The sequence below is a fragment of the Lycium ferocissimum genome, unplaced genomic scaffold (genome assembly GCF_029784015.1).
Source record: "Lycium ferocissimum isolate CSIRO_LF1 unplaced genomic scaffold, AGI_CSIRO_Lferr_CH_V1 ctg5811, whole genome shotgun sequence".
Lineage (NCBI taxonomy): Eukaryota > Viridiplantae > Streptophyta > Magnoliopsida > Solanales > Solanaceae > Lycium > Lycium ferocissimum.
In genome coordinates, this window is record NW_026726122.1 from 1 (window position 1) to 16,156 (window position 16,156).

At 34.7% G+C, this 16,156-nt stretch overlaps 1 protein-coding gene across 3 annotated transcripts; it reads left to right on the top strand.

Annotated features, from left to right (window-relative positions):
- Window positions 1-9,338: 9,338 nt before the first annotated feature.
- On the top strand, window positions 9,339-15,943 carry LOC132045002 (KH domain-containing protein At3g08620-like). 3 transcript variants are annotated; one of them, XM_059435533.1, is made up of 7 exons: window positions 9,339-9,748; window positions 9,896-9,984; window positions 10,921-11,084; window positions 14,179-14,298; window positions 14,607-14,723; window positions 14,842-14,985; window positions 15,445-15,943. In XM_059435533.1, exons 1-7 carry the CDS (start codon window positions 9,663-9,665, stop codon window positions 15,589-15,591), a joined length of 867 nt encoding a protein of 288 aa, XP_059291516.1. In that variant the 5' UTR covers window positions 9,339-9,662; the 3' UTR covers window positions 15,592-15,943. The 3 variants fall into 3 exon arrangements, with proteins under 3 accessions (XP_059291516.1, XP_059291517.1, XP_059291518.1); XM_059435534.1 differs by having other exon boundaries at window positions 9,910-9,984; XM_059435535.1 differs by lacking the exon at window positions 9,896-9,984 and having other exon boundaries at window positions 9,341-9,748.
- Window positions 15,944-16,156: the final 213 nt, after the last annotated feature.

A 16,156-nucleotide genomic window follows, 5' to 3' on the forward strand; every position in this document is an offset into this window, starting at 1 on the left:
GGGGCCTAAATGCATGTATACAGGGAGCATGTATATATTCGCGCGTGTATTCCGCCGTCCCTTTTGGACTTGATGTGACATTGTTGCACGTGTGACAGCTTAAGACAATAATTAACAGCCTAAAATACATTTTTAAAATGATTAATAAGAAATCGAGGTAATTAGAAAATGACGAGTTGTCATAGTTTGTTTGGGGGTGTCCGTACAGACACGCCGCGCCCACCGAGGGTCATTGTGACAAAACACTTCTTTTGATCTTAAGCCTTTTTATGGAAAATAGGAATCTAGCTAGTTTGTTCCCAACATATTCAAGCATATTCAACATTAGTCTTACTATTTAGGAAGATTCTAGTAACCAAAAATGATTTAGAACTTAACTCAAGAACCCATAGATTCTATGGATTCTAGATTATGCTAGAAGATTAAGAGAAGTTAATGAAACCATAATAAGGTAGGAATGTTACCTTAGGGAAGAAATCACTTGAAAATCCTCCAATTCGCCTCCGCAAAGCTCTCAAGTCGGAATAGAAATAATGACTAGGGTTTTGGGGTTTTAACCATAAAACTCATTGCGTCTCCGCTCCAGCGATCGAGACACCGCTCCCTGCAGATACCGCCCCGTGGTCATCGAGCTTGCCCCAGCGGTCTAGCCACAAATGCTCTTCACCGCTCCAGCGGCACCATCACCGCCCCAGCGGTGCCGCTGTAGCGGTACTTGTGCCACTGCAGCGAACACCAGCAGATCAGACACTAGAATTTTTTTCCCAAGTTTCACCATTTGATCCGATTTTCCGACTAGTTCCCGAGGTCATCTGCTCACATACCGTACACATAGACACACATAACAACACGCTACGAACGCGCCCGTGGCCTCGAAATTCCCAACGGAGCTCTCGTTGACAGAGTCAACTTTGGGTCAACTCTTTTTCACTTCAAGCCTGTATTTCCCAAAAGTTACCCGACTCCTGGTCTAGACACCTCGAGAAGCGTGTCAACGAGTTCCCTCGGGTCAAAAATGCGCTAATCACTGCTCAGAAAAGAGAAAAAAAATACCAAAAAGGCTATAACGACCAAATGGGTCGTTACATTATCCCAATTTCTAGTTGCTCAATCTAATGTATTACACCATATACTACCATAGTAATAATAATATAGGACACATATATCATATGTTGTTTTCAACTCACACAATTGTGGAATCACATACACCTAACTATTATTGCATCAAATAATGTATGAAGCTTATAAAAAAAAACCTATAAATCATCAGGGCAACTTTATACCACTTCAACCAACTAGCACATGTCCTGTAGATAATAATCTATTGTACTTACTACTAATTAATATCTTTACTATTATTTATTTACATAATTTTATTTTTAAACTAATTTAAAGTATAAATACTTTCACTTATCTCGATCTCCCTCTTTATGAGATTTATATGTAAAGATTAGATCTTAAATATTCCTTTGTAAGGTAGGAATTCTATTATCAAACTTTAACTAAGTTTTAAAACTCCAACTTAAATATGAGTAAACAAAGTATTTTGTGTCTTCCTTTTCCATTAAGAAGAGTTTTTATTGCAATTATTTGGTTGCTGACTTTGAATTAGGATAGTCGTTCAACAACAATGCCAGTAGCCATTACCAACAAAAAAAAAAAAAAAAAAAGCTATGCCAGTAGCCCAGTAGCAATAACAATTTCACAATCACTTTTTTTTTTATGCCCCCAAACACTCAAAGGGGTTAATCTGGTTATACTCAAAATATTTCACAACAAATACATATGTGTCTGATCTTCATGAAGTAATATCTAGCTACTTTTTGAGAAGAAAAAAAGTACGGAATATGTTGTATCTTTCTTATGTCAGTTGACAATCAGTCCAATCTGCTTGATTCGCTCGAATGCAACCAACGACAGCTTGAACAAAAATCTTTTTCCTATCACAATATATTATATTACAGTCCCAACAATATACATTATACATAAACATGTTAAAAATTGTCTTCTACATTTACGGTAGTGCTAAGTATTGTCAAATGCTTTTAAGGATTCAAAAAACTGCATCATAGTTCGACAAAAAAGAAAAAGAAACAACTAAAATACTAAATGTGTATGATAAAGCTAGGCTTCTTTTTGCTTTTTTGCTAATATTATAGGAGAAAATTTTTAAGCAGTATAGCTTGCATTGAACTAAAAGATTCGCAAAGAAGAGAACTCACAATATGAATTCTTCGCAGATATTAATGAAAAGTTCATAACAGGGAAGTAACCTATGCAACAAAATAGCGCTAATAATGCAATTAGCCATAAAACGATACATCACAATTCACATGATATAGTCACATAAAATCATTCATTCAAAACGATCTAAATATCCAAAAAAATTCCTCATTCAACCCACAATATCGTTTCTCGTGGCAATTGTCGCACTATGAAACACAACGAAAACAAAAAAAAAATCAAAAGATATGAAGACTCTTTTAACCAAAATATGGATATAATGAGAGATCCTTCTATTAAAAGGGAAAGAGGGAGAAACAAATAACTGTATGGAGTACTTATTTGAAAAATCTTGATAGGATTTGAAGATCCCATTTATCTGTATCCTACATTACGGATTTTGGCTATCTGGATAAGTTTACAAAAAAGTTGAATATCAATTAAAGGACATACATTTTTAATATCTTTAATACAGACAAACGTTGAATAGCAATTATGTAAAAGACCGGGAAGAAAACACTTTACTATGTCAGGACATAGTAAATAAGAAAATATATTTTCTATTGAACCAAAAACTATTGTGTTACCTTTTTCTCGATCTGATTTCCTTTGTGTAATCCAGTCAAAATTCCTCTAAAAAATGGAGCTAATGGATAAACAAAAGATCAAAACAATATGAGCATCAGTTGAATAAAATAATATGCAAATAGTAATAAAAGTTAGCAATTAAAGAGCGACAACTCCACTAATTAAATTTTATTTTCACGGGCAGTATCTTGCATCTGCATACCGCAAAACTTATTACAAAGACTACAATAATTTTTAAAACTTATGAGCTAGTACAAAAATTATCACCTGCTTCATTCTTGCAAATGCATAACTTTATTTGTTCCTGCATCATCAAAGAACTAATTACAATAAATGTATGATGCAAAACCAAATGCCAAACCTGCTGGACTTCATTGATATGCCAATTTATTTAAATTAATAATAATGGTGCAAAGAAATAAAATGAACTTTTGGCTTTTCATGAAGTGGACACAACGTTTTAGGAGAAATGCAGAGACATATGCCAATAACCACAATTTAGATTATGGTTATAATGCGATAAGGGAGTTGCCCCAAATTAATCGGACGAGCCGTGTTTTCTTCCCGTTTCAATTTTTGTTTTGGAATAGGAAGTTACCAAAATTTCAGGAACACAACACTGCCCATCGTCTAACTCAAAATTCAAAAAATAACTACAATTACACAAAATTCTAAATTGGTATTTTTTAATTTTATTTTTGTATTTAAAAATTAGAATTTTATGGTGATGACACTTGTCATCCTATTACATGTAGATAGAAGATTTCTTTTTTCAGTTTAAATAGTTAATAGTTAATATAAAAAAATATAATAACTTCCCAAAAGAAGTCATAAACGTGGCTAGGGGTGTCAATGGTACGGTTTGAGCGTGTATTTTATAAATTTTATACCATATCAATTCTTCAGTTATTTTATTTTGTATAACCAAAATAAGACTTTTCGAAACCGTCCCATCATCTCGGTTTTTCTTCGGTATCGGTACGGTTCGATTAATTTTTTAGTATTTTATAAAAAATAAAAGAAAAGTGTCATATAAAACTCACAAGTAGAAGTTGTACGCGATATTGTGCATACTTGTATAAGACTTTAGCAAAAACTTTCTAGACATATATTGTTTAAAAGGTGAAGAATCAAGAAAACATGAATCACAACAATAATATAGATTCATCCCACTAATACTAAATAAAGACAAAAAATTTAGATCACACGAGAGAGACAAAAGAATTGAGTCTAATAAAATTCGGTATCCAATAAAAGAATTTAAATTATACGAGAGGAAATATATCTAAAACCTTGTAGCTTGCTACTCAACATCGTTGGAAGACCTTGTAACTTAGTGGTTACTACTCGAGGTGCTAGAACTAATTTAGTTTCAATAGGGTAACATAACAGGTTTCGAAGTTGGGACTTTAGTGCTAATTATTTGTTGCCAACTTGTAGTCATTTCCATCACCACAAGCACAAGGTGTAACGACCCGTTTAGTCGTTATTGCGTTTTACCGTTTTTGCCCCTGTTGACTCGTCCACGAGCCTTGTTAGTACTATTTGACCCAGGGGGACCGGTGGCACAGTTCCCTAGGCATCGTTTTGGGTTTTGGAATGACTTTTAGAAAATTTGGTCTTAAAGCGAAAATCGTTTGACTCAAAGTTGACTTTTGGGTAAACGTGCCCGTAATTGAATTCCGACAGTTCCATTAGGTCCGAAGGGTGATTTGTGACTTAGTGGTGTCATTGGTTGGTTCTCGAAGGGTTCGAGCGTGATTTGGGTCATTTGTTGAGAAACTAGTTAAGTTAGAATTGGAGTTGACCACGGTCAACATTGGGTCAAGATGATCCCGTGTCGATGTTTTGAAAGTTCCAATAAGTTTGCATGATGATTTTGGACATGTCCACAACATTTGGTTAGATTCCAGTGAGTTTGGATAAGTTTGGGTTGTATGGTGATTATTTTCGGTTTCAAGGTCGATTTGAGCATAAAGGGTACCATATTAAGCAAACGGCCTTTGATTCATATTTCGACTGAACCATTATATCCGTATCGTAATTTTGGAACCATAACAACTGAAATCATCAAGTTTCGACATTGTATGAGGGGATTATGGTCATTTTACTAAGAATTGAATTGCCAGATTTTTCAGATTAATTACGAAATTGCTACTGAATTCGTATTTAAAAATATGCACTATTCTAAATATTGAAACTTCCATATCTCATTCATTATAAGGTCAAATGGAGTGATTCAAAAGCCTAACTTGAGTGGAATTTCACAAGGAATCCATTGGAGGCATAAAAAGCAAGTTTGGGGGATCGTTTGGCACCAGAAACGAGGCAGAACAACTGGGTTGGCTATTAATGTTGTTGGAGTTTCTCTCATATTGAAAGTTTGGGTTTGGGAGAATTCAAGGATGTTCTTCAGGTTTCTTCCATGGGGTAAGGTCTAAACCATAATCTAATTATTTCCCTTTGATTCATTCCCTTGGTTTAAGCTTTAATCCATGATTTCTAAAGTGGGAAATTGGGGTTTTTCATGAAATAAGGTTTAATGAATCTTTCTTGAGAAGTTCATAAAATTGGTTAGACTCCCGAAGTTGCTTTAAATGATGAAATTGATTGGGTTTATGCTAGATCATGATGTATCTAAGGTTGTTTATCATATACCTTACATTATTCATGTTGAATTCTTGAATTCAAGGGTTAGGTTTTATACCCAAAATTGGGGGTTTTGCTTGGATTTCGAAATTGGATGAATCCTTGAGTTAATTTAGCAATTAGTTGATGGGTTTTGATCATCTAGTGTTTAATCGGATAATTTATCCCCGAATTTCCCATTTTGCCCTTGTGGGCCTCGTTTTTGCAAATTCTAGCGTTGGTTTTTGACCCAATTTGAATGATAAAAATATAGCTATCGATCTTCATGATTTCTACTCTAGATTTCGAATATGAATAGACTTTCTTGATCTCGAGGCGCAAGGGAAAGGAAAGGCTAAGGTGTGATTGTTGGTGATATTGTTGTTTGGCCTTCCAGGTAGGTTATGGTTTACCCCTGTGGTGAGACTTCGACTAGCGAAGCGTATATTTAGATGATATTGTCGGAGATCTCATGTAAACCTTCGGGTATGAAGTTGGGTTGGATGTTGCCTTAGGGGTTGGTATAGCTTGTGACTTGTTTGATTGGGCTAGTTCTGTAGACTCCATAGGACCCTGTTTGGTACGTTATATATAAATTGGTGGATTTCTTGTGAATTGGGAGTAAATAGGAAGGATGAAATTACTTGATATTGGTACTTTGTGTACGCCTCGTTATTGGTATAGCCATTTTGGGATAATTGGCTCTTAGTGTTATGAAAATTGGAGATTCATTATGATTACTGTGTGGATCACTTGTTGACGATATGGGTGCGCTGTGTGTGGCACAACTTGAACTTGATATTATTCATTGTTGTACTTGCATCGTTCCATATTCATTTCATATTTGATGCGCTGTGTGTGGCACAACTTGAACTTAATATTATTCATTGTTGTACTTGCATCGTTCCATATTCATCTCTTATCATTTTATTATGCTGTGTGACTGGCACTATTGATGGAAACGAGAAGGAACATTGATGATTATGGAACATGGCAAGTCACCTCTGAGCTGTGTGCGGAGAGACTGATATGGAACACCGATATTGCGATATTTGTGGAAAATTAGGTCCTCTGAGCTGTGTACGGAGTGGCAGTGCTTGGACTTTGCGGGTCCCTTATGATTTGTGCTACCGAGGCGTGGAGGTATTCCGCTGTCGGAGTACAAGAGTACAGGCATTGCATTGCATTCATATCTCACATTGCATTGCTTGATTATCCTTCGTGGTTGCTTATGATTTGGATACTGTGTTGGTCATATTCTTGGACTGTATTTGATGTGGGCTATGTGTTGATTTGTCTTGATGGGACTGTGTTTTCGGTATACTTGGATATTTGTTTCACTTAGGGCTAGTTGTTACATCAAGGCTGGATTATGTGAGTCGATTTCTTGGAAGCATGACTTGTACTCTATGGTTTTCTTGTTTCCTCTTACCTTATTGTCTTCATATATGTAAACTAGTCTTAGTCGGCCTATGATACCTACCAGTACTGTTGTTTGTACTGACCTACACTTGCTGCACTCTTTTATGAATGCAGAATTTCAGGTTGGATCTACTTCTGTTTCTCGTGGCTGATAGTCGCTCCGAGATTTGCTTAGAGTCTATAGGGTGAGCACGAGACGTCCGCCGCCTTGAAGATTCTATTTTATTTATGTCTTATTTTCTATTCCGAGACATATTCAGTGTTGATTTATTATTAATATTCCAAACTTGTAGATTCTAATTAGATGCTCTTATATGGATTAGACCAGACTCTGGGGTGTATTTTCTTATTTCCGCACTTGTTCTATATTATTATCGTCAGACTTACGTGATTTATTATCTTCCGCTTATTTAGTTGTTTATTTACGTTTTTAATATCGTTGGGTTGAGGGTTCGCTTACCGAGGTGGGAAAGGTAGGTGCTCGCACGACTTATCTAAATTGGGTCATGACACAAGGCGAAAATTTTAATGTTTTATGAATTTTAAACTTAATACATAAAATATATTTTACACATAAATGTATCCGGTACGGTTTGATATTTTTTCGGTTTATTTTTATAAAATAAAAAACCTATCCAATTTTTCGGTACGGTTAAAAATTTATATAAAAATCGTCGGTTTTATTAAAAAATTCTAATGATCGGTTTGGTACGGTACGGTCGGTTAAGTCGATTTTTACAAAATCATTGAGACCCTAAACGTGGCCTAGATTATGGTTGCACGGTTTAACTTCTTTTTTTTTTTTTTTTTTGTTTTTCATAAAAACTGTACGGCTTAACTTAAATTTCAGTTTTTCATTTTTCGAATCAGTGTAGCCTACGTTTTCCCGGAAATAAGTAGGCAAAAACTTATTTTTTTATTGGATTTTAAATATTGTAACTGTTGCCATTTTTTCTTTTTTAATTTTGTTGAAGTAGTTTGCTCCTTGATTTTATTTTATTTTTACAGTTGCAGTTCATTTTTTTTTTTTTTGTGTGTTTCTAAATTTTGATTTTTCTGGTGATGACACTTGTCATCACGTCATGTTTTTGCCTTTCCTATTCTATATAGATATTACTATTATATATAAGGGACTACAAAAGGGCTTTTGTAGTCCTCACAAAACTTTCCCAAAAAATGTCAAACTTTTCAATTAATTACTTCTAGGTCCTGATCTTAATTTTTAAAGTCAAATTTATTTTTTGTTCTTATGATTTGCTTTTTAAAAGCTATCGAACATTCTGTGCCTTATTTACCCGTTTTCTATCCAGTATCCGGCACCCGCATTAGAGCTCACCTAATCCAGATTCGCGTAGCATAGGGCCCAATCGGGGAAAGTTCTCCCTACCAAAGATTTTTTCATACTCAGGCTCGAACCCGAGACTCCTGATTAAGGGAGGAACAGCTCCATTCGCTACACTTTATTTTTCTTGTTACTTTTTTCTATTAATCTTATCTATTAACCTAAAAAATAGTCATTTTTTTGCTCGATATTCTTGCTTCTTGTTACTCTTTGTTTTCTTCTTTTTCATTTGTTGCTTATTATAGATTTTTACATGTAAGCATTTCTTTTACTTTATATTTGTATTATGAAATTTGAGAATTTTAAAAAAATCTTTTACTCATATGTAGCCATTTATTTTACTTTATATTTATACTTTAATGAGCTCATATGTGTTTACCAAGATTAGTACAAAAATGATTTTCAGATAGTTTTAAAAATTATTAAATGATGCCATATAATGTTGAAAATGAAGACAATATTATCAGTCAAGATCGGGTTATCTTTAAAATATCTTGTTTGATTAACTAAATTTAATCTTTTAAACACAAATGAGTTTGAAGTAGGGTAGAATTAGAGTGTCAGCTACAAATTTGATTGGATTCGGTAGCACTTTGGTTCAAAATTCTATATTTGTCTTAAAAGGTCATTAAATATATATAAATTATTAATTTAGAATTAAATAACTTAAAAAATTAGGATTTGAAACTCATATATTTCAAATTATTGTCTCGCATTTAATTTGAAGTAAATAATTTCATCAAAATGAAAGTTAAGATATTAAAGGAGTGAAATGAAAATTTTGCTTTTATATATTGAAAATGTATTCATTTGAAGTTTAATTATTACCAACGTAAATTATATTTTTTTAATTAAAATATTATTTTTTATATCTGGAGTTATGCTCGGGTTTATCATGGGCCTCGTGAGACTAGTAGATATATAGACATAAATTTATGCGGATAAATTGGGTGAGTTGAAGAGTGTAGATGCTTTACCGAGTGGCGCGTGCACAATATTAATCTTTTTTACCACGTAGGAAACGACAACTGCTGCTGACGAGGTTCTAGTGAACAACACATACGGACATCAATGTTATTACCAAAACTCTTCCAGCAACCAACTTTATAACTCTTTCCTTTACACTGCACGGTGAAAACAAGCAAGAAGACAGAATTATTTACAGTTTGCTCTTACGCATACCACAACAAAAAACGTGTTCTTATTTCTACCCCACACATATTTAAGCTTCCAACTCAATGACACTCAACAAAAAGGCCATTCATTTGAATAAACATTTGAGTTTTTTTTTTTCTCTTCTAATTATTTCATAATTTTTCTAGTATTTATTTCCTGTCCTGTTCTCCAGGGTTTCACTATACAGGCCGTTCTTCTTTGCTGTCTGTCTTTTTAACCAAAAAAAAAAAAAAAACATTTGTTGCTGCTAGATGTTTCAGACCCTTTTCTTGAATTGAAGGTCATGTCTAATTTGTACAATCAGAACTTGAATTTCTCACCTGCAAGAGCTGTTTCTCCTCATATAAGGACCAACCTAGATGTTGAAAGGTATTGCCCAATTCTTTTTTTTTCTGTTTCTTTTTTTGGACCTCTCAGATGAGTTGTGTTAATTTTTTAAGTTGATACTGTAAAATCTATAAAAGTTTGAGTCTTTTAGCATGTTATATCTTTTTGGGTGTTCTTAATGTCTTGTAGTCAGTACTTGACAGAGCTGTTAGCAGAAAGACAGAAGCTTGGACCCTTTACGCAAGTTCTTCCAATATGTAACCGACTCTTGAATCAAGGTTTGTTTTTTTTTATCTGGACTACCATGTTGCTGATAAGGTTTACTTTTGTTCTGTCTCATGATTTTTTTTTTTCTTTTTTTTTTTTTGGACAAAGTTCTGAATTTCCATTTAAATTGTTATGCTGTCACTGCTTTTGATTCATTGATTGAGGTCAATCAATTCTATCGTCTGCTAGAAAGTTTATCTGATGTTGTTTTTCATAACTAAGTCTATTCCTGGGTTACTTCAATCTTCTTAGTAGTTAAAGGTCAATTGGCTTTATCATCGTTGTTTGGATTATACTGCATCCATGTAGTATGTCTTATGGACATGTGCAGCAAACCAATATGCAAACCTCTTTTAAGTATATATGACCACAGGGAAAATTCATCTGGAGAATATAGATTTAAGGCCTGTTTTATCATATCAAGTGAGTTGAAAGAGTAGGCAAAAGAAGAGATTTAAGATAAAGAGAGTGAGAGAAAGAGAGAAATATGATTATAGTAGAGTTCAGAACATTCAACAAACAAAAATGTGTGGTTCTTTAACTGGACGTTAGCAAGTTGGAATTTCTAGACATATGTTTTCAGGAGAAAAAAAATTCTTTCTATAAACAAGATCATTATAGGAGCAACTCAGGTTAAAAGAATCAAAATTGGAAGGAAAGGGGAGACTTACTGCTTCATCTGAGAAGTGCGTATATAAACAGCAGAATCTAGTTTCATTAGAGATGGAACACTGAGTGGGCTGAAGTTAGTTTTTCTTCAATACTCGTTAGTAGAAGATAATGTGCTTATATTGCGACTTGTTTGAGGTAAATTTAACTTGTGATTGTCCATATAGATGTATATAAGTTCAGGTGAATGTAATTGAGTTGGTTTAACTTTTACTTTCTAGCTTTATGCATTCTGCAAATGTGCAATTCATAAAGTTTAGTTTCCATCATGTTTACAGAAATATTAAGGGTTTCTGGTACGATCCCCAATCAAGGACTTAGTGACTATGACAGACTACAGCGTGGCAGCGCTAGTCCTATGGCTTCCTTTGACATGATGCAAGATATTGGAGGAAAACCCTTAGGTGGCTGGACTGGGAATGGATGGAACAACTCTCAAGAGGTGAGCATATTTGTTATATGACATGAAGTAGTCAGTATGTCCTCCTTAAACCATAATATGTAACACTTTCCATATTTGTGCTTATAAAGTGCTCTTTATGTTCTATGCTTTAAAGAAAGCTAATTGTTCCTTTGCAGCTTTGCCAGAATGAAAAGATTAGGATGACTTGTTTCTACACCTAAAGAACACTGTGCAGAGATTTTTCTGTGCAGCTTTGAACCGAACCAGAACTTCAGCATAGCCCAATAAGTACCTAGTTGTGAAATCATGCTCTTTCCTTGGTCCTACCATATTCTATTGCCTTCGGGGAGTCAAGTTGACCACATTTTGAAATTAAAGAATCAATGATTGAATAGTCTTTTTCCATTTTAAACAATGCGTGGAGACTTAGAAAGTGCTCAAAGTAATGTTGAGAACACAGGTTAACCTACATAAGAAAAGCATAAAATTTTTACAAATATTGCAATATATTGTAATAATCCGTGGAAAATCAGCGATTTCCCAGCGATTCTGCATCAAGCACCAACTTTCATGACAACTTTTCTGGAAGAGGGACTAGTGCCAAACTTGCTAGTTGAATCCTCTCTGTGTCTGGGAAAATAAGTTTTCAGTAGTAACAGATGCAAAACATAAATTCCTTTAACTGAGGCTGTTTCTCCTGGATTAATTTCTCAATATGCATGTAGCTTATTAAGGTCTTGTGTTGTGTTGTTTACATGATTCTTTTGCAGCAGGTATTCTTCTAGTTATAGTCTTGACCTATTTCTTTACACAGGACATTGCCTGTACTTTTGGTTCAGTTAAGTCACAATTTCTTCTGTTTTTCTTTTGTCGCATTAAGAATGTTCAAAGTCCTAACATGATGATATTCTTGGAGAACTCAAAAGTGAAATAATGTGATCTTACTTCAATCTATATGATGTTGCAAACAGAAAGCTATGCTTTTTGGGGAAAGTAACCACTGATCACAAACTGCGGCGTTCTGTAGACTTTTGCGTCTACATAGATGACTTGACTTCTTTGGTGTAACATTTTTGCCCCATAAAATAAGTAACTAAACAGCGTAAGATGAGGTTTTCTCTTTATAAGTGATTTCAACTCTCACATACTGTAGTTTTTCGTTGATAAGGAAATTCAATTATTTTTAATAAGCATCTCACATACTGTAGTTTCTAGGATACAGAAGGGATCCAGTTACTACTATGATACAGATCTACGAAATCCGTAATGCTTTTGCTTTATTCACTCTAGCATCGGACAGATTATGTCAAATGCTAAAAAGCTTATATTTAATCCCAAAATTTCAATCATTAATACTTTTTGATAGTTTTGAAATTGAAAAACAAATTTTTGATAGACTGAATATATCTATTGAATCAGTAATGTGTTGAGAATAATTAGAACGCATATTTTGTATACACTGATGCATTAATTCCTGTAAAGTGTTTTTTTTTTTTTTTTTAATTTTTTTAAACCACCACTGATTGGTGGGAATTTATTCAAAATGACAAGTCTGTACAAAGAGCTACTCCAAAAAAACAGGAGAGCAAGAAATAAATCAAAAACAAAAAATTCAAAAGAACTAAGCTAATATCAGAACCATGAAACTGCACTAAATTACAAGTCTTGGTGCCATGACTTTCTTCCATCTATCACACCTCCAAGCTCTTGTAAAGTGTGTGTGTGGTCTGAAAAGGATAGGATTAAGATCTTGTCTTTGACTATTTGTGTGTCTCTCTATATACTGCTTTAGACTCGTCAAAAAATAAACAGTAAAGATCTCTATACTGCCATATACTTGCCTCTGCCTGTGTGGCTCTATGTGGTACCAAAAAAATTAAAAGGTTAAATGCTTGTGAGAGATTGATGATGGCTACTATGAGCTGTCTGGCTTGTAGTTCAGAAAGTTATTCTTCTCAGCTAACAATCAACAGTTTGAATTTTGCAATGGGGGCGGCAAAACTGGTTTTTGCAATGGGGTGGCGAAACAGTGAAGTGAAGAAAGAAGATGGACCCACGAGAAAAGTTTCAACTAACAGCTTTCTTTCTGCTTTACTTAGGGATTGTAATACAGCATTCCATCATCACTTTCTTGTTTAGGATGCTAACACATCATACTTCACGAAAATAATGTACTCTTTATCTCCTTCAGATTTCTAAAGTTGCAAACTGCTGTCATTGCTGCATTTTGCAAATTATCAGCGAGCTCATATTCATATATAGTATAATGAGGGTTGACATTTGGAATATTCTTGAGTCTTGCTTTGAACATAAATCAATACCTATGCCCAGGAATGAGCCAGTTCTTTTTGTTTGACATGCTTAGGATTGAGAAATATCTTCTCCGTTCCCATTAAAATTCGTTCAAAGGAATGATTCATTTAACTAAAGGGTATTTGGAACACTACAACATGTGTTTCTATAGTCTTTCTGACTTGCAAAGGAGTGTTTGATGCATTTAATGGGCTGCTGAAGCTTTACTTACTATATATGTGTAAATTTTTTATTCATGAAGCTTTAAATGAATTAGGTAAATCCAGTGAAGGCACTACTTGGACATGTTAAACTATTTATTTTGGCATAGCATTGTGCTCTCAGCCCACCCCCTTTATTTTTTTTTTGGGCCGGGGGGTGGGGTGGGGTGGGGGTTTTGCTGGTCCAAGCGCTGTTCTTCCTCTACAGAATTCAATACTTAGTTATGTCTGTTTTTCTTTGTTTCCTTGACTTAACAAAGGACATTAATGGTGCTGAAAGGGCTTGGTGAATCTTTTCTTTGCCATAGAGTGTTTTCGGAATTTGGTTCGTAAGTCTCAATATCGTACAATAATACCAACTACGCCTCAGTCCCGAGCTAGTTGGGGAGTTTCAATATAAGAAGATACAAAATTCCACTGGAAAATTTAGAGACTAACCTTCACGTTCGTTGTTGATTACTCCATGATGTCAAGCCATTTCCAAGGAGACATTGGCAATGTGGCATAATGGGTGATCGGCAGTTTCCTGTTAGCCCTTCCATGCCCCTCTCCAGATTTCTCTCTGCTTTTCTATCTGTTTTGATATATGCGCTTTCATTAGTGTGCAATTTGTTTTGCAGCAAAGGCTAGGTGGACGACAGGGAATGCCCATTGACTGGCAAGCAACACCAGGAAGTCCAAGTTCATTTGTTGTGAAGAGGGTTTTGCGGTTAGACATACCCGTTGAAAGATATCCAAATGTAAGCTGACTTGGAAATTTGTCGATAGTATTTTATACTGCCTTCATGTTACTTCTTCAACAATCAAGGAGTACCTTCTAGTGATAGTTGCATTTTGGGTGCATAAAGTGATTTAGTCAGTAGATATCATTATAATCCATTAATATACACATATCAATTTCAAGTCTTGGAGGCCATTTACAGATAATCTTGTGATTGCTCAGCATATTAGCTCCTGTAAGATAGGAGGGAGCGCAAGGTAAATTTGTGTATCCATGCGCACATTCATATAATGATTGCACTAAGTCACAATACTTTGTGGGATGCAGTTCAACTTTGTTGGGCGGCTTTTGGGACCTAGAGGCAATTCTCTGAAACGGGTGGAAGTTTCCACTGGATGTCGTGTATTTATAAGAGGAAAGGGTTCAATTAAAGACCCTGACAAGGTAAAGTTTTTCTTCTGCACATTGTACTGCTTTTTGTTCCAACGTGTTAATTGAAGCCTTTCTATTTTCTCTATGATCAACACTGTGTACCTTAATTTAATGTCTTGTATAATTGAAGGAGGAAAGTCTAAGGGGACGACCAGGTTACGAACACCTCAATGAGCCATTGCATGTTTTACTTGACGCAGAATTACCCATCAACATCGTTGATACACAACTGAAACAAGCAAGGGAAATTATTGAAGAATTACTAAAACCTGTGGTAAGTATCTCCCTGAGTTGAATGTATACAGCTTGAAGATAGCCGTCATTATCATGTACCGATCTGCCCTTAGTCCTTATTTGATTGCAGTAGAAACCAACAGACTTGTGAATAAACTTTGTGGATAGCCTGCTAGCTATAGCTTTAAAGCTGTTATATAGTTTTCCTTTGAGAAAAAGATACATTGTGTGGTTATGTACTTTGTAGTCTAATTAATCTTTCAACTAGCAAACTCATAGGAAGAAGGGTCTGATGTAACTTCTGTTTTCCCATTATCTGATGATCTCAATGTTTTCGTTACCTAGTCATAAGTGTGCGTTGAAAAAACATGAAAACAAATGCTCATAGATCACGTACTCCAGAAAAACAAAATGTTTTAGGCATGGTAAGCCAACTGATTTTCTTAGTATTCTAAGAATGAACTTTGCTGATTTATTGTTCAATTTGCTGAAATTGTAGGATGAATCGCAAGACATATATAAAAGGCAACAGCTTAGGGAACTTGCTTTGCTGAATAACAATTTCAGAGAAGAGAGTCCCCAACCAAGGGGCAGTCTATCTCCTTTTAGCTCAAGTGGGATGAAGCGTGCGAAAACTGGTTGGTGACAGATGCCAAGGCTTTTTTTCCAGACTTGAGGTGCATTCATATAGCTGCATGACAAATTCCTGACTTGAGGATGCATATGGTACTATTGCACCTGAAGACAAGTGTGGCTTTGTGGACTTTGGCTGTGGTAAAAAAATAGGATGTTGCAGAACAAAAACAGCATATGGGCCGATAACCTCTTACTCATTTGGTGACTCTAGTTTTTTTGTTTTTTGTTATTAGAGTAGTATTATTATTTGATTTATTTGTTATTGACTTACTGTTGATAAGTGTGGTTTTGTTATCCTTTTTCCGTTGCTTGTCTTAAGTGTAATTCATTACATCCTATGTCTAAATATATAATTTGGTTTATATGTGGGTTTTAGGAGCTGGATATATATATATATATATATATAACATAGTATGATGATTCTTATTGGTGGAGAACTGTGAACTTATGGAGTTCTAATATCTTTTATCTTATTCTACTTTATATCCATTTTATTAAGACTAAAGTGGATTTAATGGTATAAGGAAGCATTGGTATGTATATTGGATAAGTATATATTTAGAGAGGAGCAAAAA

Bases quoted from the DNA above. Each gene is read 5' to 3' on its own strand.
- LOC132045002 (XM_059435533.1), top strand. From the start codon at position 9,663: ATGTCTAATTTGTACAATCAGAACTTGAATTTCTCACCTGCAAGAGCT. The intron at 9,749-9,895 runs GTATTGCCCAAT...AATGTCTTGTAG, and splicing joins ACCAACCTAGATGTTGAAAG to TCAGTACTTGACAGAGCTGT. The intron at 9,985-10,920 runs GTTTGTTTTTTT...TCATGTTTACAG, and splicing joins TAACCGACTCTTGAATCAAG to AAATATTAAGGGTTTCTGGT.